At 38.6% G+C, this 22975-nt stretch overlaps 1 protein-coding gene across 1 annotated transcript in view; it reads left to right on the top strand.

Annotated features, from left to right (window-relative positions):
- The window catches only part of USP7 (ubiquitin specific peptidase 7), a 102814-nt gene that overhangs the window by 41278 nt on the left and 38561 nt on the right, over window positions 1-22975 (top strand). The window contains exons 4-11 of the mRNA XM_005295243.5: window positions 1721-1859; window positions 2731-2819; window positions 4060-4168; window positions 12764-12894; window positions 16363-16417; window positions 17657-17737; window positions 17824-17914; window positions 21780-21862. Coding sequence (XP_005295300.2) covers window positions 1721-1859; window positions 2731-2819; window positions 4060-4168; window positions 12764-12894; window positions 16363-16417; window positions 17657-17737; window positions 17824-17914; window positions 21780-21862 — 778 coding nt within the window. The remainder of the gene's footprint in view (window positions 1-1720; window positions 1860-2730; window positions 2820-4059; window positions 4169-12763; window positions 12895-16362; window positions 16418-17656; window positions 17738-17823; window positions 17915-21779; window positions 21863-22975) is intronic.

The following is a 22975-nucleotide window of genomic DNA, read 5'->3' as shown; positions in this document are numbered from 1 at the left end:
TAATTAATATACAAACTTATATATGGCATTATTTAATTGTGTTGCAAGACCAACATCTGGTAAAATTATTTAATCTAGTTTTTTCTACAGAGGAGGAGAAGTTTACAAGCTTCTCAGTCTCTGAAGATCTTTCTACTTCTCATATACTCTTTGCTTCCCACCTTCAAATCCCCACATCCCAATGCTGATCCTTCATTTAGGCCTACTTGGCCAGAAATCCCTGATGGAACTCATCCATTCTTCTCTTGGACTGCTCAGAGCAATGAGAGGAGCCCTCAGTCAGTCTGCCCTTCCACAGTCCCATGGGATTAGAAAGAAACTTTCCATGTCGGCAGGTTATTTCATAATTGTACATTACACAAGTTTCCTTTGTCTTTCTCTGAAACAGCTGGTGCCTCTCACTGTCAGTGGCAGGCTACCAGAATAGAAGGATCACTGGTCTGATTGACTATGGCATTTTTTATATTCATAAATTTTGCCTGTCGGAGTACAACTCTACCTGATAATTCAAACCTTCAGTGCCACCCAGAGTCTGAACAGAAGGAGGGAAGAACCGTGCAAGAAAAGTAAACCTGTCCAGCGAGAAAGTAATGGCTTCCTGAAGAGGAAACCCAGTCATTTCCAGAGTAGGCGTCATAAATATGTGGTTTTATCCACACCAGCCTTAGCAGTTTGATCACCCACTGTCACGCACAGCAAGCAGTGTCTCATACCCCAAGGGAAGGATCCCTTAGATAATTTGTGGCAAAGCACATTAATAAAAGAAATCTGCATTTGTAAAGACAAGATACTCTCTGTGTTGAGAGAAACAACGTTCCCCAGCCTTTGGCAGTTGTTGGACAAAATGTTTGATTTGTAAGTAGCAGGCCCACCAGTTTATTGGGGAAACTTTGTAGAGAGCCACACCTCCCCTTATAGAGTTTGAGTTTCTGACATAGGGAGAGTGTGTAGGGTAAGGGGGAGGGGAGGCAAGGGTGTGTGAGGGGGAAAAAACGACAGTGAAAGCATTGCCTCTTTGCTGGGTGGTCTCCTGAGACTGCATTGATACATGCTGCTTTGTGGAGGAGCAAGTTTCCTGTCAAGTGCAAGGGGTTCATTCTTACATGATATCACACACCACTTCTGGTTCAATCTGAGTGATGGCAGTTACTCTTCCACGTTGTTTTCTTGGTTTTCGTTTTCTCTTGAAGTAGTAGTGTTTTTCATCTCACATACCCTACGTAGGTACAGTATACCATGGTTGATGTGAATAGTTAGCCACAGTGATTTCTGATAAGAAACTTCAGGAGACAGTGATTTTTCTCTCGGCTATTATTTCTTAGCAATATTAATGAACACTTTCCTAAAAGACTTCTGACCTTGCTTAAGAGAAATCACTGTCATCCTTAAAAAAAAAAAATCGTAGGAGGAATCAGCTAAGACAGCTAAGTTGCTCTCAGAGAAGGACATAATCTAAAAACACATTCCTGAAAAAAGTATGGCCTCTTTAACAACCATAACTTCATACTGTGTGGCTCTCAAAAACCGGAGTTTAATTCTTACAAATGCTCCTGACAGCAGTTAAACAAGCTTTAGAATCTAGTGAGGAACAAAGGTGAAAAGTAGACATCTGTGTGCAAATATGGACTTGGTGTATCAAGTAAAATTTGTAAAAGTGTTTTCTGTTATTGAAGAAAACAAAATTGAAATTTGTTTCAAGTATTATCTTTTAATTTTATAGGTCATGGTCTTGCCATGCACAGGCAGTTCTCAAGATAATAAATTACAAGGACGATGAAAAATCATTCAGTCGTCGTATTAGTCACTTGTTCTTTCATAAGGAGAATGACTGGGGCTTTTCCAACTTTATGGCATGGAGTGTAAGTAACAATATATTAGTTTTATAATAATGGGCTGCTACTGGGTTTGGAGGTGAGACCAATACATGCACTTGATCTTCTAATACTGCCTTAGATACCTTTATTTTTAAATTTCTTCCTAAAGGTGTTGTCTTAGTATCTGAATGATGCTTGTGGTATCAGTAGATTTCATAGTGAAGATACCTTTAAGTGCTAATATATTGCTCCTCATAGTGCAGATTCCTTTTAACTATTTTACCTGGACTTAATGACCCACATAAATATTCCATCATTCCTCCATTGACCCATCTTTACTAATACTTCACTTAATAAGAATCGTTCCACCAACTTTCTTTTAAATGTTGTTGGGCATGATCACTGTCATTTAAGAGCAGCCTAGGTTTTCTTGCTCATTTCTTCCCATATTCTCTGCATGTGTACAGACATTTTAAATTAATACTACTCTTAATGTTCATCTTAAATTGAGACAGCTTTTTAAGCATTATGGAAATCTGGGGCCTTAATTTTTCTCTTTTGCCTGGAATAGTTTCCTAAATTAACTGCTTTAAGTCAAAACAAAGCTTTTGATTACTGATCCTATTATCCACAGGGAATTGAAATACTGGTGCAAAAACTATAAAAGCCAGAAACAAGATTTTGCATTGAGACATTTACAGATTATTTCAATACATTGAGCTCAGTGTCCTAGAGATTAATTGGTATCCTTCAATAATTTTTTAGCTTATTGAGTAAAAGAAATGCATAGATGGTTGCTTACTTAAATGTGCAGATTCTGAGCAATATCCAGCCTGGATTTTTCACTACATTCCCCATTGTAGGATTCAGAAGATAATTTTACAGCAAATTTCATATTCTTATTTCTGTTTAATAGGAAGTTACTGATCCTGAAAAAGGATTTATAGAGGACGACAAGGTTACTTTTGAAGTCTACGTTCAAGCGGATGCTCCACACGGAGTGGCGTAAGTATCTTTAAAAAAAAAAAAAAAAAAACCTCGAGTAGAAATGCATAGTAAACAAATGTACAGAAAAGTCAACCTTTAGAACATTCATTTGAATTTCAGTTGAACTATCTCATTTTATTAGTAATGTATGGTACTGTTCATGAGAGGATCTCAAAGCACTTTTTCAGAATTAATTGATGAAGCATCTCAAGGGAAATATACCCATGTTTAGAAAGCTGCATAGAGATTTTGTGCCAGTAGCTTCTCCACCCATGTTGCTCAATGCAACCTTCTGTAACTTTACTTAGTGCAAAACACTTTTCAGTATGTATAAATTAATTTTATTTTTCAGTTTAAAATGACCTACAGTCTTTGCCATTGTGGTCTTGACACTCTTAGTGTTAATGTCACCATCAAGCAGTATGGTTGCCACCATCAGTGGTTCGAACACCTAGTTTTAATCCTGCTTTACTGTTTAAGTTTTAAAATTGCCCTGCCTGACGCTGAGTTCTTATACTACTGGATGCCACTTTTCAGCAAGATGGCTGCTATGAACTGCAAATTTTAATTTAAAAATTGAATTTTAAATACAGATAACTAATGAAATGCTTGTCACTCTGGGAGCCTTCAGAAAATCGTAAAAAAGAAAATTTAACAAAAGAACAGTCCTTTGTTTATAGAAGTATTGGAATCCTAAGCGCATGTGGTGACAGGCAGTTGTGATGTGTAATCTGTTTTATTCAGACAGAATGTAATACTAAGTGGCACATAACTTCTGTTAATAGTGCTGGTTAGCTTAGAACAGGGGTTCTCAAGCTTAATTGCACTGCGACCCCCCTACTGACACCAAAAATTACTACACGACCCCAGGGCCTGAGCCCATCCTAGTCCCGCCACCCTGGGTGGGGGGCCAAGCCCGAGCCCCACTGCCTTTGATGCGGAGGGGGGTCAAAGCCGAAGCCCAAGGGCTTCAGCCTGAGGCAGGGGGCCTGTAATCTGAGCCCCGCTGCCCAGGGCTAAAGCCCTTGGATTTTGGCCTCAGGCGATGAGGCTCAGGCTTTGGCCCTGGGTCCCAGCAAATCTAAGCCAACCCTCGCGACCCTATTAAAACGGGATTGCGACCCCCTTTGGGGTTGCAACGCACAGTTTGAGAACCACTGGCCTAGAACAAATGTCCTGTAGAAATATATCTGCATTATAGTTAAATATTTTATATATATAAAATCAAATGTAGTTTTAACCATTAACTGCTTTCCAGGTGGGATTCAAAGAAGCACACGGGATATGTTGGGTTAAAGAACCAGGGAGCAACCTGTTACATGAACAGTTTATTACAGACTTTATTTTTCACAAATCAACTACGAAAGGTAATTAAATAGCATTGTAATTTCTAAATAGCAAAAATGATCTATTTCAAAATAGCTTTTGTTTTAAATAGCTTTCCACCCTATTTTTTTCCCCCACACTACCATTTTTTGTTTCCTTCTTTTCAAAAAATCCTCTCCATTCTGTAAAAAAAAAACTTCAGAGCACAATAGCACAATTTGATCATTATTCTGCTTTTTCAAAGTGGTCTCCAATCTCTCTTTTGGCTCCTTTCTCTGTAACTCAGTAAACAAATGGCTTTGTCGAGTAGCTAGAAAAGGTGGCTACAACATCATCGTAGTTAGTGTACTCCAAACCTGATAAACTGCAGTTTGATTAACTTCTGGTAATAGAAATCCAGTTTTAGTGGATTACATGGCTTATGCCATGATGTACACCTTGTATCAGGCCAGATCTGAGAACTTGTCTTAATACTTAGGTGTGTTTACATGGGTTTATTGGGTTGGGTTAAAAAAAAAAAAAAAAGCTAAATATCTTTGTACATGCCAAGGCTTGAGTTAAGGGTCTGTTGCTGCACTGCTTTATTTGTTGGTGATACCAAAAATTGTTTCAGGAAAAGGAGACTGTAACTTAGCCCTTTGCAGCAGTTAAGGTAAAGGAATAATTTTCAACACTTAATTTTGAATCTGTTACACACACACACACTCTCTCTCTCTCTCTCTCTCTCTCTCTCTCTCTCTCTCGATAGATAGATAGATAGATAGATAGATATCAGTTAATGACTTGGCCCTTTAAAACAGTTCATAATAATCTTTTCTGTTTTGCTTCACAAGTTACACACACTTATTTTTCAGTGTTGCTTATGTGTTTATTTATTCTTCCTGGGTTTTTTTATTTAGTGCAGTAAAATTATTGGTAGCTACAGCTAGTATCTTCCCTTACATAATGGTGGTACTAAAACAGTATTGACCTGTATTTTGGGAGGTTTAAACATAATTTAATTTTGACTTCAGTGCATTATTTTTTGCTTACATGCTTAATTTTCTTTTTGCTTGTCTGCTTGTATATTCTAAAATGTCTTATCAAAAGAAAACTAGCTCTTGCTAGCAAAATATTTGTTCTTATAAATACCTCAAGAAAGCTACATGGAAATGCTATATAGTATGTAATTCTAGTACAGTGAAATAGTGCCTGGGATAACAAAACCTTACTTTAATTTATTCGGCAAGTTTAAAAAAAAAAAGAAAAAAAGTGTTAAACCCTTGCTAGTCAGAAGAGGACATTTGCGTTAAGAAATCCTGACTCAAAATAATTTGGTCTAGGGAAGGTCTCCATTGATTTTAGTATATCCTACCACTTTGGGGCATGAGATAGAGATAGAGATATAGATATATAAAATGTGTGTGTATGTGTATGTGTTTCTTCACACTGCCCCTTTTCCCTCTGTCGTTGAGACCTTCTTGCAAATAGTTTAGTAAGTTGTTTATTAGTGGTACCTTAGGTTGGTTAGTTTGGTTATTTAGCCGTAGTTTTCTGGTGGAATGCTTTCACCAGGATTTAAACATTGCCCGTTGTGTGGAGGGGCTATTCTGAATAGTGATTCCCCCATGCAGTGTTTATTGTACCTTGGAGAGGGGTACATTAAGGACAGGAGTTCTGTCTGTAAGAACATGACACTGGTGGCAAGGGACTTGAGATACAAGCAGAACCTGACAGAGCAAGCCAGGAGGTCTACGTCTGCACTGGAGACAGTACCAGCTTCTCAGCCATCATCGGTGCCGTGGCGTGTTGACATTCCTTGGCAGGACTCAGAGACCGCCTGTAGCAGGAAGAGAAGTATAGGGGCTCTTGGCCCGCTACTTATTGGCCACTATCCACAATGGCCTTGGAATCTCTTGGACACTCCTCTTTCCTTTTGGTCCTGATCTTCAACCCACTGTCGAGTAAAATCGCTTAACCAACCTGAAATAATTGAGAATGGTACAGAATTGTATTTCTTCTCGTCTTCTTCCTACCATTGTTGACCAGAAAAAATTCTTAGTCTGGAGACAGCCCATCAATTTCTACAGAATCCAAGTTTTTATTTTCTAAGCAAATTTGTTTTGAGCTTTTATGTACACTGCATGAAAATGAATGTAGTGTTCTGAGCAAGGTGAAATTAACAGAACTTTATTTGCTTTTACTGATGCTGTTCAGAATCCTGTGAACAAAAATGAAATTGTCTCAATAATCCAACTGGAAAAGCAATGAGCATTAGGAAAGGCAAGTACTTGAGTTACTTATGGGGAGTCAGACACTAAAATGGAGCCTGGGGGAAAGCTAATCGAGAAAAGACCTTTTCTTCCCTCTCCTCTCCCTCTCTCCCCGTGCAATCTCCCAACAGCAGTCTAAAATGGCAGAGACCCTATCCCCCCCGTACAGCAGCCATGAGGCTGAGAAGGTGTGGCAAGGGACCAAGGCATTTCCTCTCCTCGAGCAGTTAGAGGGGGAAGAACTTTCAGCTTTTGTATTGGCCTGTGGCTGGGAGGTGTCTGATTAAATCTGAACCCACCATCATCATCTAAACAAGGCCCAGGGACAGAGCTTCTCACAAGGACTGTGCCCTTGAATCTTACTGATGGAGCCTCTCCACCCCAGTGTTCTATCTCTGCTTCTAGCTAATAGGTTTAGTCCTCCAGCTAGAACATAATAGTAATTTTTTCAAGCTTTGCGCTAATTCTCTTGATCACAATTTAGGGCCTTAGACAAATTTTTATAATTTCTGCCTAAGTTATTTAGGTTTGTTCCTTCCTGATCTGGCTCTGCTTTGACCTCTCCCTTTCCTTGTCATCATCTAATGTATTTTGTTATTCAGTAGTTACTTTGCCTGAGATTTCACAAAAAAGGATGAAGTATTTCCTCCCCCTTTTTGTCATGGTATTTGCTTTTCCTCTGTTAAGCAATGGATTTAAACTTTCCTTTAATGTTGTCTCACTTGTACAAGTTTTTCTTGTTCCTCTTCGTACGTGTTCTGCATAGTGCCTGATTATGTGCCTCTTCTTTTCAGACTTTGTCCCCACATGTCTTTACTATTCTCTTGCATTCATCCCCAGAGGGGGAACATCTCAGGTTTTAATTTGAGATTTTTATGTTTGCCATATGTATTTAAATGCCTTATTTCTTGATTTTGAGGCAAATTTTTCACAGTTTTGAGTGAACTGGGCATTTCAGTGAGATGGTTTATGAGGGAAGATATATGGGGGGAGGGATAGCTCAGTGGTTTGAGCATTGGCCTGCTAAACCCAGGGTTGTGAGTTCAATCCTTGAGGGAGCCATTTAGGGATCTGGGGCAAAAATCTGTCTGGGGATTGGTCCTGCTTTGAGCTGGGGGTTGGACTAGATGACCTTTCATCTAGTCCCTTCCAACCCTGATATTCTATGATTTCTATATAAATTGTTTATCTGGGTTGGAAATTCAGACTGAACTTTGAGTAATAGGCTGATTTATCCTAAATTACACAAGCAGAGGGGAAAAGCAAGAGAAGCATATAAATTAAATATCGCTTGGATAACATACAATAGAAACATTTATTGTTAGCAGTGGTAGTGTAGCTGTTGGTCTCAAAATATTAGAGAGACAAGGGGGTTGAGGTCCAGCTTCTTTTGATGAAAGAGACAAGCTTTCAAGCTACACAGAGCTGCTCTTCAAGTCAGATTTGTGTAGCTGAAGAAGAGCTCCGTATAGCTGGGAGGCTTGTCTTTTTCACCAACAGAAGTTAGTAAAATAAGTTCTCACCCAACTTTGTGTCTCAATAGAAACATTTAGCATTTAACAAAGTATATACTAATGTATTTAGTCAATGGCAGTTTGAGTTTATTTCAAGTTTATCAATCAGCATAATGATTGGATATATAAAAAGGAACTAATTGCTTTGCATAGATGCCTCTGAAAATAGAATGAAAAATATACAGAGCTTGATTTTTCAGAAGGGCTGAGCACATAGTTCCTATTGATTTTGGGGCACTCAGGACTATTGAAAATCAGGACAATAGTCTTTTGTTTTGAGGCCTGTTGTCGATAATTTTGACTTATCAGGGAGCTGGAAATTTTCATGCCGAAGTCTGATATTGTCATACTTACGTGTTTGTATTTATATATAGTATAAGTATGTGTATATATATTAGACTTGATTTTGACTAACAGGAAGGAATTGGTTGCAAATCTGAAGGTGGAAGGCAAGTTGGGCAAAAGTGATAATGAAATAATAATTTCCTGATTCTAAGGAATGGAAGGAATGAGCAGCAGAATGAGGACGATGGACTTCAAAAGAGCATATTTTAAGAAACTCAGAAAACTGATTGGTAAGGTCCCAGGAAAAAGGCGTATAGGAGAGCTGGCAGTTTCTCAGAGGCAATATTAAAGGTGCAACAGGAAATTATCCTGATGTGAATGAAGGATAGGAATAATAGCTTCAGTCTTCACTAAAAATATGAGTTGTGACTACATACTTAACACAATTAATATTAACAACAAGGAAGAAGGAAAACAAACCAGAATAGGGAAAGAACAGGTTAAAGAATATTTAGATAAGTTAGATGTATTCAAGTCAGCGGGGCCTGAAAAGATTCACCTTAGGGTACTTAAGAAACTAGCTGAAGCAATCTCAGAACTGTTAGTGATTATCTTCAAAAACTCATGGAAGACCGGTGAGGTCCCTGAGGACTGGAGAAAGGTAAACATAGTACCTATCTTTAAAAAGGGAAACAAAGAGGACACAGAGAATTAGACCAGTCTAACTTAAGTTCTTGAAAAGATACTGAAACAAATTACCAAACAATAAATTTGTAAGCATCTAAAGGATAATAGGGTGGTAAGTATTAGCCAACGTGGGTTTGTCAAGAACAAATCATGCCCAATAAACTTAGTTTTCTTCTTTGAGAGGGTTATTGGCCTAGTGGAGAGGAGGAAATAGTAGACATGATATATCTTAATTTTAGTAAGTTATCTGACATAGTCCCACATGACGTTTTCATAAGCAAACTGGGGAAATGTGGCCTAGATGAAATTTCTGTAAGATGGCTGCACAATTGAGAATTCCCTCCTCCCCCCCCCCCCCCCCCAAAAATCAAAGTGTAGTTATCAATTATTCACTGTCAGGCTCAGAGGATTTATCTAGTAGCATCCTGCAAGGGTCTGTCCTGGGTATTTACTAGTCAATAATTTCCTTAATGACTTGGATAATGAAGTAGAGTATGTGCTTATAAATTTTATGGATGACACTAAGCTGGGTGGGGTTGCTAGGACTTTGAAGGACAGGATTAAAATTCAAAAAGACCGTGACAAATTGGAGAATTGGTCTGAAATCAACATATGGACATTTACTAAAGACAAGTGCAAAATACTACACCCACGAAGGAAAAAAATCAAGAGCACAAATACAAAATAGCAAATAACTGGCTAGGCAGTAGTACTGCAGAAAATGATCTAGGGTTATAGTGGATCGCAAATCATTGTGGGGTGTAAACAGGAGTGTTGTATGTATGACACAGGAAGTAACTGTCCCAGTTTACTTGGCACTGATGAGGCCTACTCTGGAGTATTATGTCCAGTTTTGGGCGCCACGCTTCAAGAAAGATGTGGACAAACTGGAGAGAGCCTAGAGGAGAGCACCAAAAATGATAGAAGTCTTAGAAAACCTGACCTGTGAGGAAAGGTTTAAAATACCTGGGCATATTTAGTCTTGAGAAAAGACTGGACCTGATAGCTGTCTTCAAATATGTTCAGGATTGTTGCAAAGCAGACGGTGATAAATTGTTCTCATTGACCACTGATGGTAGGACAAGAAGTAATCGGCTTACTCTGCAGCAAGAGAGGTTTAGGTTAGATATTAAGAAAAACTTTCCAACGATAAAGATATGTAAGTATTGGGGTAGGTTGTGGAATCCCTAGTATACACTTTTGGGGGGGGAAATATATACACACACACTATCTGTCTAAATATTGTGTGTGTTTATATCTATATTTTTTCCCAAAAGCATGTTTTGATAAACTAGTTCTGGTGATTCATCTTATGTTTGTCTGCACTGCATTTGATAAAATTGGGTTTTATATAGATATTTTATTTTGGTTAAACAGTGTGACTGGTGTCAATCCATATCTCACCAGTTTTCTATATGTGCTTTGTGAAAAGGAGGTTTTTGTAGACATTAAAAAAGTGTCATGAATCGCTGCTAATATTATGAGCCTGTAATATGTAAGACTCAAAAGATCATGGATCTGTTTCTTTTACTACCTTTGCCCAAGGTAGATTGACTTATAACAAGGTGATATAAATCATATGGACTGAACCTGCAAGGTGCTGAGCTCTCTCTGCTCCCAACATTAAATTGAAAAATAACTTCTGCAGTTGAAAATGGAGGGAGAATTCTGGCTTACTTAAACCTGAATTGGAATTTGGCCAGGACAGCGGGGTTAATGCTTCTAGAAAATATGGCTTTTTGGTTGAGTGATGAGGGTAGAGAACCCGTGCCCAGAACTTTCTCTCTCGGGGATTACTTTGTGAGGTACTCGGGTACCAATGAAAAGTGCAGTATAAATACCTAGATACTTTTACAGAAAATTCTAGGTGCTATGACCTGGGCATATACTAATCTTCAGTTATACCATTGCTAATTACTATCAAGTTTGAAGCACAGCCATTCCCAAAGTACATGTTTCCTTCTCAGAGTTTTATAAAGGAGAATGAATTACTGAATTGGTGGAAGTAACTGGATGCAAAATTTGTTGAACTACTATTCTTGATTTTTGAATCAGTAGCTGGTTTGGAAAGAAAAAGGAAAGCAGAATAACTTGTCTTGTTTGAAGTAGCTAAGCCAGCAGTGTTTCTAGTGCTGGAGTGGAGACTCTGCAGAGTACTGATAATTTGTGTTTACTGCACAAAGGTGCCAAATAGTCCCTCTTTACCATCAGGATGCTGATTTACATATAGTTTCCCTATGATACGGAGTTTAATTGGTGAGTTGTCCTCTTCCATACACTCAGATCATGTAAATCAGAACTGGAAGAGGGGACATGATAGTGTGGAACCATGCTGCATATTTATACTATTGCCTACTTGTCTGTAATTTTTATCTGCAATATCATTTATTGTATACAGTATGATAGGACTTTCACTTTCTTGTGGAGACTATTCCACAGTCTAATAGATTCAGTGTCCAGAAGTTTTCCAGAATTCAGGAATATTATCCTGTATTATTTTTATCCCATTACTTTAATTATTCTACTGCTACTCTCCTCATTGTAGCATGTTAAATTCCTGGTCCTGCTAAATATTTACATTTTATGTATATTTGAAGTCTGTTATTGGGCTCCTCTCCTTAGCTGTTACCTCCTCAGATCTTCTAATCTTCTTAATTGGTCCCTCAACTCTTCAACAATTTTTGTTGCTCTTTTCTAGACTCCCTCATTTTGTCTGTATCAATCTAATCTATTTAATTTGTTTAATCTGGCTCCCATCATCACTGTTTCTGAGCGCTTCACAAACATTAATGAATTTGCCTTGCCAATGCTCTAGTTATATATGGAAATATTATTAGCCCCATTTTACATATGTAAAGCTGAGGCACAGGATAGATTAAGTGACGTGCCCGGGGTCGCTCAGAAAGTCTGTGGCAGAACCAGGAATTGAACCAGATTTTCTCAATTCTGGTTCAGTGCCTTAATCACAAAACCCTACACCTTTTTATTGTGCTGCCCAGAAGTGAATGCAATCTATCATATATCTGCTTCTTGAGGTGATGTTCCTTAGTCTTTCTGCCCAAAATTGCTTTTTTTTGTGGCCCTATCCTATTACAAGCTCTTGTCTAATTTTCTCTCTGCTATTGCCCCTATTCTCTCTTAACATTAATGCTTCCTAAATTTGTCTCCCCCGTTAAATATCTGTATTTGGGAGTTACCTTTCCCTGAGTACTTTACATTTTTCTAAACTGAATTGCATTGCCTGCTCATATTTCCTAATCCCTTTTGGTTCCTTTTTATAATTTCTCTGTTGTTCTTGACCCTTCCAAGTTTAGAGTAATCAGTGAAATTAGTTAGCATGCTGTTCACTCCCTCTTCCAAATGATTAATGAAGATGTTAAATAAGAATGGATCTAGCACTGATCCCCAAAGCCTCTTTTGATGTGCCTCACTGTGCACACACACTTTTGTTATTGTCCTTTCTACCTTCACATAGTTTTCAATCATATAAAACCAAATTGGAAAAAAGAGTCATTTTTCAAATAGGTTGTAGTATTGTACAATATATGTCAAATCCTACTGTGATGATTTCATGGACATACAGTATATGGTGCATTGTTTGAAGGAATTATTGAACTCTTCAGCACATTTACTTTTTTAAAAAATTATAAATGATTAGAAGAGTTTATAGTGAGCATAATCAATTGATTTTCTTTATCTACCGTGCTTTGGAGAACCACAAATACAGGTAAGTAATAGTTTTCACAGTAAACCACAGTAGGAGATTTGTGTCAGATTATTCTGCTGTGTTAATTGACTAGGTCTATGAAATAAATCTGAGCAGGAACAAGTGTTGAATTGAACAATATGAGCACTAAACACATTTTCTTAAATACTAATTGAACTAAATATTTTTTAGGCTGTGTACATGATGCCCACAGAAGGAGATGACTCATCCAAAAGTGTTCCTTTAGCATTGCAGAGAGTATTCTATGAACTTCAGCACAGTGACAAACCAGTAGGAACTAAAAAGCTAACAAAATCCTTTGGGTAAGTGTCAGAACTTGAAAATATTTTTTAGGATATAGCAAAGTTCTTAATCAAACTTTTCCACATTTCTGCTAAAAAGTACTTTGCTTTGTGTAAAGGTAAATTAAGGATAGCTTAGAAAGGTATAGAAAAGAGTCTGATAGCGGTCCATGGTTATTCTTTCCTAATATGACTTTTATTAATATTTCTTAGTTTACCAATAAAAACATTTCTCTAACTGACAACACTACGGTCAGCTGAACTGAAATTCAAATGTTTTCTTGTACATAACCATCAGCCATCTACAGCAATAAAGATCTGGTTTTATAATTTATCTAGTGGATGATGCATTTGGCTAAACAGAAGACAGAGTGGAATTGTGTACACCTCTACCTCGATATAACGCTGTCCTCGGGAGCCAAAAAATCTTACTGCGTTATAGGTGAAACCGCGTTATATTGAACTTGCTTTGATCCGCCGGAGTGCGCAGTCCCGCCCTCCCGGAGCACTGCTTTACCGCGTTCTATCTGAATGCGTGTTGTATCGGGTCGCGTTATATGGGGTAGAGGTGTACTTAAATTTGTAAATGGCGTCTTGGGCCGTGGACAGGTACCCTTTTTATCAAATTTATATACTATCAAAAGAAATAATAATTTACCTTTCTGTAACCTTTAGTGGCTCTGCATTGATGACCATTGTAGAACTTATTTGTGACCAAGATAAGGTTTTTCACATGTACAGAACACAAGTGCAGTACCAACATCCCATTTTTGTCACGTCTCACTATATCCTGTTTAGTGATTTAAAACATGAAATATGTATCTGCAGCACTAAGTAGATGTGCCACATCATACAAATTACCTTATTTGTATCCACCCCTTTCTAGTTCCTTCTGTTTGATTTTGTCCCCCTCAGTATCCAGTTTCTATTATCTTTTTAGTCTAGTACCATGTTGTAATATGGTCTGACAAATTTATAAATTTAAATCTGAGATTATCCTAAATATATCTACCCTAAATCCACTTTGGTAGTGAATTAAAATAATTCACAATTAGGCACATTTATTCCAGAATAAGAGCATCCACAAATGGAGTTGATCAGAAATAGATAATCTTCTTTAACTTCATACCTTGTCTTATTCCAGATTAGGGATTTGTCTACACATGAAAGTTAGAGGTCAAGATCCAACAGAAACCTTTTAGTCTGCTGCTTTGTGCTTGTGCATTTACGTCACAATTATGGCTTCTTTCAGTGTGTTGGGACCATATTTATAGTTATGGTATAAAGAAATTGAGATTCATTTTCCTTGTGTTGCATTGTATTAGCCAACTAGTTTCTTGCTTTATTGCTTTCTAGATTGCCCATTCAAATAGAAGCAACTGTGGCTTTTAAAATAGGTTCAGATATTCAAGTATGATCTTTTTCAGGTAGCTGCATCTCTGATGGCAGCCCACGGCACATTTTCACCACTTACAACATTACTGAAGGAAACTGCGGTCTCTGACTACACGGTTTCTCGTGACATAGATCAAAATGCTGGGGATAGGAATATGGGCCGGGGGCTGTTCTGGCCCTCTGCCCAGGGCAGGTAAAGGGTCGAGGGCTTCCCACAGCAGCCCCAGGCTCCTTGGGTGGCTCTTACCACAGCCCAGCTCCAGCTTCTGGCCTGGCCGGGGGAGGGAACAGAGGGGCAGGGCCCTGGGGGGGAGACCAGGAGCAGGAGGTAGGGCCACAGTTCCAGTGGGCCCCCCTTCCCCCTTCTACCCAGGCTCCTGCGGGAGGCCCCCAAATTGGCATGGGCCCTGTAGACCCGTGCATTAATCTGCTACTGTTACTGAGGTGCAGGGGTTAAGTATGCAAAATTACTATGTGGAAGGTCATTGCTTCTGGTAACAGACTTGGGCTCTCAAGTACTGTGATGTTGGCTGCAACATAAGCACTTAGATATGGCTCATTTTGTTTCTGACACTAGCTATTAGCTTTGGTTTGCTTCTTTCTTATAAGGTCAATGAAGTTTAGTTATGGCATTATAACATTCCTCTTTAAGGCAATGTAATAGAGGGAATTTTTGCTTGTTATGCCAATTGTGACTTTGTAGTAGATTTCCACCGAGTTCAAAGGGAGTTCTGAATGGAGAGCACTTGTTAGCGAGCCCTCCACTTCTGAAGTCTAGAAGCTCTGCTCCAGTGTGGGCATTTGGAGAAGAGGGGACTCTGAAATATTTGGGGACAGGCAAAGCATGTCTTAGAGCCACTCACTTTTCCCTATTGACCTTCTTGGGGGGTTCCTAGGAATGAGTCAGCCTCGCTGACTCCACACACCCTTTTTGCAGCAACTTCTGAGCCTCACTGCCCCTCCTGTCCATAAGGTACTATTCCCTCTCCCCCAGCAAGCTGGACAGTGCCCCTCTCTCGCCTCCCACTTTAAGGTGCAGTGTGGTAATTCTGCAGAATCTAGATTTGACTTTCCACTCTAGCAAGTGTTGTCTTTGACCTGAGAAGCCAGTACTGCCCATTAGTTCTTAATTTGGAACATCTACTTGTGTTGCATTATTCATTTTAATGTTACACAGTAATCAGATATTTATAGAGATGTAATTAATCCTCTATTTCATTTGTCTTTAATTTGACTAGTAGCTAAAGCCCAGAACAGAGAGGCAAGAAATCTGTTTTCAGATCTTAAGTATGCCACATATTTCCCATATGGCCTTGGGCAAGTCACTTAACCTCTTTGTGTCTCAGTTAACTTCATCTTTAAATTAATCTTTATAAAGTTCTTTGAGATTTTCAGGTAGAGGGGTATAGAAGTATACGTTGGTATCTTATTCTGAAATTATTAAAACAATTCTGAAGTTGTTCCATGTTACCTCTACTTTAAAGTAAAACTAATAAAGAAGTTGTGATATTTTAAGGTGGATTTTCAAAAGTGCACAGTTTTGACTTAACTCTGCTTCCATCTGTTTTATGTTTGATGTCAATGGGAGCAGAGTTAGGCCAATGCAGAGTACTTTCAAAATCCCAGTCTTAATGTCTGTCCTTTGATATATGTCTAGATGTGCAGTCTGACAAAGGATCTCTAAAAGCGACTTCTTTTCAGAGAAAAAATAAACTGTCAGTACATTTTTTGCAAATATCCTCTTATGTCCAGACCCTCACCAATCTTACAACAAGAGAAAGTAGAATGAGATGTAGATATTAAGTGCCAAGAGCACTGGTAATTTTAAGACCGGAACAGCAGATGTTTACCTTTGTAGAAGTCACTTTAGTGGGACACCCCATGGAATATTTTTGTAACAAAACGGCAGCATTTTTCAGGTCTATCTGGTTTTGAAAGTAGAATTATACAGCGTGCCAGTTTCAGATCTTCCTTTATCTGACTGTTTATTTAAACTCTTATTCTAAAATTGAATTATCAGAATATTATTTTTTAAATGCTGGATTTCTGCACTTTTATAATATAGTGATGTTATTACTTGTTTGTCTTATAAAGGTGGGAAACTTTAGACAGTTTCATGCAACATGATGTTCAGGAATTATGTCGAGTGGTAAGTTTCCAGCATCTCTTATTGATATCTACATATACACATGGTGGTGCCTACTGGCATATATATATATATATATTTAGCTAAATTCTCATTAATACTGAAATCGATTCCTTAGATTAGAGTAAACCAAGGCTTAGAGAGTCCCATTTTACATGGTATCTTCCTTTCTAAATATAGCATGAGCTTTATATGGCCCTTTATATTTATGGACCGGGGGGGGGGGGGGGGGGGGAGATAGGAACACACAATTTGTAAGGGAAAGCAAAGTTTAGAAACAAAATATAGAAGACTTTTCAAATGTGCTGACTCTCCTTGTAAGGTCACATTGGAGAAATGCCATTTAAAGGTGGCTTGGAAAGGAAAATAATTACTGGATATGTGCCCTTGTTTCTTTGATGAATAAATATGGTGGGAAAGAATTGGGTGCTTTTTTTGAATAGTTTCTCTCTCCCCTTCTTTTAAATTAGAAATTCAGGTTCTTTCTGGGTTGAAAGACTCTGACCGCAGAAATAGTTAAATGGGGACCACACAAGAGCTAAGCAAATTAGTTTACTTATGAGGGGAAAGGTACTTGTGGTCTATTTAAAACTGTTTTATGTTTACATTTGGGAAAAGCTATACAACTTTAGTGACTAACATTGTGAATAGAAATCTGTTAAAAGATTCAGCATCTTTGCTCCTTCAATTAAATGAAAAGTGTTCACAGTGGTCCTCTAACAAAACCAGGGAAGTCCAGATGTTACATTCCTGATACTTCTAAAAGGCACAAGCCCAATTTAAAAAAATTATATATTTTGCAGGTCACCTTTATGGTAGCCTCATTATGCCACCTGCTCTTTTTTGTTTTGTTGTTTTTGTTTACTGAGAAGGAAGATCCATTTCTATTCCATAAGCAGTTGGAGATTACATGCATTGCAAGTGATATAGCCATTTTCCACCTTCCAGGAAGAGTCTGAAGGTACTCTGCTTGTGGATTTTATCCTGCTGTTCTAGTGCATCACAAACTTTTGCAAAGTTCTTCAAATCTAAGGGGAAATGGCATGGGGATAGCCCTGAAAGGATTTGGGAGGAAAGGGGGACTTAAAGGATTAATAGAAAGGAGAAGTGACTAACGAGTAGCACAAGAAAAAGTGAAGTCCCCAAAGTTTCATCATTAAATTAAATTTGTATACTTTAAGTAAACAAATTCAGAAAAAGGTAGTTCAGGATGTATAACAGTGCAAATCTAATTTCTTTCAGTTGCTTGATAATGTGGAAAATAAAATGAAAGGCACGTGTGTAGAGGGCACTATCCCTAAATTATTCAGAGGAAAGATGGTGGTATGTATTTAGTCAGTTAACAAATTTTTAAAATTAATTCTGTTGTTTTGTACATATTGAAATCCTATCTTTATTTTTGTTTGCAGTCTTACATTCAATGCAAACACGTAGACTATCGGTCTGAACGAATAGAGGATTATTATGACATCCAGCTAAGTATAAAGGGAAAGAAAAATAGTAAGTGATATGTATTCTGTATGCACAAATTAAATTTTGGGGCTGATTTTCAGAGATGCTTAGCACCCACCTACCTCATTGACTTCAAATAGATTTGCAAGGGCTCATCGCCTTGGAAAATAAGGCCTTTGATTTCATAAGTAGGTGTCTTAGCATGAAGATACCTCACAGATTTTTCTATTTAGAGCAGTGGTTTTCAAACTTTTGTACTGGTAACCCCGTCACACAGCAAGCCTCTGAGTGTGACACCCCTCCTCCCCCATATGTAATAACCTTGCGACCTCCTGTGGGGTCATGACCCCCAGTTTGAGAACCCCTGATTTAGAGAGATTCTGCTTGCATTGGCCATTTTTTCTTTTTTCCTTTCCCCTCATTTCTTGTTAGGATCATCTTGTATTTTAAGAGTTCATCTATTTTTCCTACTAGCTCCTCTTCTGATGTCATAATATTTTGTAATACCCTGAACTAGTTGCTTCTGCAATAGTAATAATGTCACATGGATTATGATTTAAGTATAGTACTCCTGAGGGCATTCTGCTCCAAAAAAAATAAAAATTCTGTGTCATAAAATAAAAAATTCTATGCACAATATTTAAAAATTCTGCAAGTTTTATTTGTCAATAAATAAATGCAGAGGGTCCAACATGGCAGGGGAAGCACAGACCACAGAAATCTGCAGGATACATGAATTCTGTGCACATGTGCAGAATTCCCCCAGGAGTAGTATAGGCATGATCAACTGGAGCAGATGAATTTTTGAGTAACTCAGACCATTTTTACATACAAATGGAGATGTTAATAAAAACCAAGAGAGCAGCTAACTGAGTCAAGCAGTGTAGCAGTTGCTAATTGTTAATTACATGAGCAAGTCATTGGCATGAAGGCAAGAAATATAGAGCCACCTAAGACTTCAGTAAACCAAGCAGACGGTTCAAGGGGTTCCAGACATGTATTCCACTCATGTGCACATGCACCCCAAAGCTAGAGAACGTTGCTTAACGGTACCCATTGGGGAGGTGCTTGAGCCCTCTGGACCTCATAACCATTCCCATGGTTTATGTAAGGGTGACACTGCCCCAACCCCCATCAGTTCCTTCTCACAGTCTTTCCTGGCAGAGGGCCTCAAAGTGGCTAAGATGTTGCTACAGTCAGCACGCAATGTGGCAGACAATTCATCTAAGATTATGGCCTCAGCTGTGAAGGGTTCCTTGGATGCAGAACTCTGACGTTGCTCCAGACATGCAACAGATCACAGATGTTTGTTTGATCGATGGTCTTTGTTTTCTGAAAAGATAGATGAGGCATTACGTTCTTTTAAGGATGCCAGAACCATGTTATAGTTCTTAAGGGGTTATACCCCGGCAATTAAAAGTTGCTGTTATGGGGATCAGCAACAACAACAGCAGTTCCATTGGTACTCCCAACAGTATTTCAGACAACCTTCTTATTCTGCAAAGCAACTGGACTTCTCTAAGAGAAGACGCAAGTCTCACAAGAGAATGCCCTCTGGTTCCAACTTTAACCAGCCAGCTCGTCTTGCGGCTGGCAAACAGTCACATACTTATCAATGATACCACCATAATGTAATATGTGAACAAACAGGAGTCTGCCTCAATCAGCTTTGTCAAGGAGCAATAAAGTTTTGGCACTTTTGCATCCAGGATGATATGTCCCCAGCCACACGCTTATCAGGTTCTTAAAACCAGTTGGCTGATCATCTCAGCTGAACTTTCTCTGAGAACCGCAAATGGTCTCTGAAGAGCAATCTTGTGAGGGCCATCTTCAGGGAATGGGATATCCCATTGGTCAATCTGTGCAACAAAGGATAACAAAAAAATGCCATCAGTTTTGTTCTCGAGCAGGACTCAGCCCAGGGTCTTTAACTGATGCCTTCCAATTGAATTGAGGAGTGGCCCTGATGTACGCCTTTCCCCCCATTCCTCTAATCTCTCAGGTTGTCCTCAAACTGAAGTTGGACCATGCTAAACTGATTCTTATTCCACTGACTTGGCCAAGACAGTGTTGGTTCTCCAACCTTCTGAGTCTGTCGGTTCGACCTCATAGATCTCTTCCTCTCCTTCCCGAACTATTGAGTGGACACCACAGCCAGGTTGCATATCTGGTGCTGAGAGATCTATACTTCACGGCATGGATAGTACATGTAAGATGAGAAGGAAGGCAATATTCAGAAGCAGTTTGGAGTGTTTTACTTAATAGTAGAAAACCATCTACTAGGACTATATATTTGGCCAGGTGGAAGTAGTTTTTGGTAAGGGAATTCAACCAATGTTAGCTTGTGTTCAGGACATTTTGGATTACTTGTTGCATTTGAATCTTCGGGTCTGGCTCTTAGCTTGTTGAGGGTTCATTTTGTGGTGATCTTGGCGTTCCATCTTCCAATCCGAGGGAAGTCAGTTTTCTCAGACTCCATGGTAGTGAAATTTCTGAAAGGTATAATCCACCTGTTTCCACCTGTGAAGGAAATGGTCCCATTGTTGGACTTCAGTAGTGTACTGGCTGTCCTTGTGTGTCCTCTATTTGAGCCGCTAGCAACTTGTCCGTTGTCTCTCCTTTCCCAAAAACAGACTTTCTTGTTACTATAAAATCTATGAGTCAGCAAAATGCAGGCCTTAATGGTAGGGCTGCCGTATACACAGTTCCTCAGAGACACAGTTTCCTTGAGATCACATCCAAAGGTTTTGTCTAAAGTCGTTTTACAGTTTGACTTTAACTAGGTTATTTTCTTACCTGTATTCTTTCCTAAGCTGCACTCAAATGCAGAAGAACAGCGTCTTCTTATGTTAAATGTCCGGTGGTGCCTTGCATTCTATCTGGAAAGGACCAAAACGTTTTGTTCATTATCTCGACTTTTTGTATTTTATGAGGATGAGATCAAAGGTCAGCCAAACTTTGGGCAGGCTGTTTCCAGGTGGATAACTTCCTGCATTTCCACAGCTTATGGAGTAGCTCAGACCACACCCCCACAGGAATTAGGACTCATTCAGTGAGAGCCCAAGTGAGCAACATTGATTGCATTTCTTAGTGATGTTTCAATATTTGATATTTGTAGGGCTACTACCTAATCTTCTGTATGTATTTTTACCAAACATTATGCTGTTACCTTGTTATCTAGATCAAATGCAAACTTTGAGAAGTCAGTTCTGCAGTCTTTAAATAAACTCCAAGTCCCAACTCCTACCGGTACTGCTTGTGAGTTACCTTAGCGGAATACATGTCAGCAACCACTCAAAGAAGAAAAGACTGTTACTTATCTGTGCTGTAACTGTTGAGATGTGGGTGTAGGCATGTATTCCATGACCTACCCTCCATCCCCTGTGCTTTTGAGTCTCTAGTCCTAGATTCTGGGGCAAAGGAACTGAAGGGGTGGGTTGAGGTGGTGCTGCCTTTATATAGCCATAGAATGGGCTACAAGCAACAGAGGATGCGAGCACCACCCTGATGGGTACTGCTGAGCAGAATTCTCAGGCTTCAGTGCACTAGGTATGTGTACACCTGAGTGGAATACATATCTGCACCCCATCTCGAAGAACAACAGTTACAGCACAGGTAAGTAACTGTGTGTCACTCACAAGGTGAATGTAGAAAGCTGGTAGACCATTTAATGACCTGTCATTTTAAAATACATTTTAAAATCTATATTGTCCCCTCTAATTCCAAATAAGTCTCAATCTGTTGTTTGAAATTCTTAAGCAATATAACATATTTTTTCACTCTACAAAGACAGAAATCTTCAATTAGACTTGAGTAAGTTTTGCGAATTATTTTGCTCTTTTTAATGTTTTTGCATTGAGTCTGCACATTGTTTTAGTAAACTTCTGTTTTTTTCCTTCTGCTTCTTACTTAGTATTTGAGTCCTTCATTGATTATGTTGCAGTAGAACAGCTGGATGGTGATAACAAATACGATGCAGGAGAACATGGCTTGCAGGTATAAAATTCAAGAGGAAGTACCAAGTTTTCTTTCCAGATCCTTGATAAAGGATTTCCAACGAGAGCTAGCTGTTGAATTACCTTGATCAAAAATGTTCTGAAATTCATGCAAACTTGCATTAACTGGTTGTGGTGGCTTCCTTCTAAGCAAGCTTGTGTATATTTTGTTAATTCTTGTTAAGTTACTTTGAAATGAAGACTTCAGCAATGCAATTTGCTTTTCCCTATGATTTTGTTATAAATTATCATGTTTTTACCAAAGAAGAAATTATAACTTGCATTTAAATTTAGATTCTATTTTTCAACTGATATTTGATTTCAAAGTGACAATCCATTCAACTACTTTAGTAAAGTTAGTCTGCATTTGCATGTGTATCTATATGCCACCCACAAACAGGAAGAGGCACCAACTGAAGTTGCAGAATATTTTTTTGCCATTCATCTCTTTACACCAGTCCATCTCTCTCTGGCTTTTCAGTTTCACTTGGCCTACCACAGTGTGAAAAGCAGAAGTCCTTGTCTAAAACTGGTTTGGTTAAGCTGATTTTTTTTTTTTTTTTACAACAAGCATAACTCTTGTCAATAATAGTTAAAAATAAATTGGAAAAACAAAAAATATGTAAATGCTCTTCTTGTGGTAAGGTGTTGCAGCCTAGCAATGTCTGGCTTGTTCACTGCCCTCTTGTTATGTTTGGTAGTCTGAAAACAGTGTCTTTGGCGATCCACTGTATGATGTGCATCTTGACTCTTCTATCTTCCCTGTTTAGTAAGGCCTCTCTGAAGTCACAAGTTTTACCTGAGTTCTCCCAAGACTGCAATAGCAAGAAATAAAAAGAAAAGCTAGCTATAATGGGAGGACCTTTCACTCAGCAATCTTCCAGCACTAGCTGGATCAACCTTCTTGAACTTAGAAGTTTCACTGGTGCTATATTGCATCTATATACATTTTTCTTTTTTATTCATTGACAACTTGCTTGTTCATTTATTCTTAGTAGCTCATTGTGATGTTATGATGCATTTGCCTTACTTACTGCTCTTCTTTTAAATAATTAACAATTTTGTTCTAAGTGCTACTGCAGTAGCAGCTGGGAAGCTCAAGAGGGTACCAAAG

The sequence above is a fragment of the Chrysemys picta genome, chromosome 10, assembly GCF_011386835.1.
Source record: "Chrysemys picta bellii isolate R12L10 chromosome 10, ASM1138683v2, whole genome shotgun sequence".
NCBI lineage: Eukaryota > Metazoa > Chordata > Testudines > Emydidae > Chrysemys > Chrysemys picta.
Note: the sequence above shows the minus strand (reverse complement) of the source record. Positions and strands in the feature narration are given on the sequence as shown.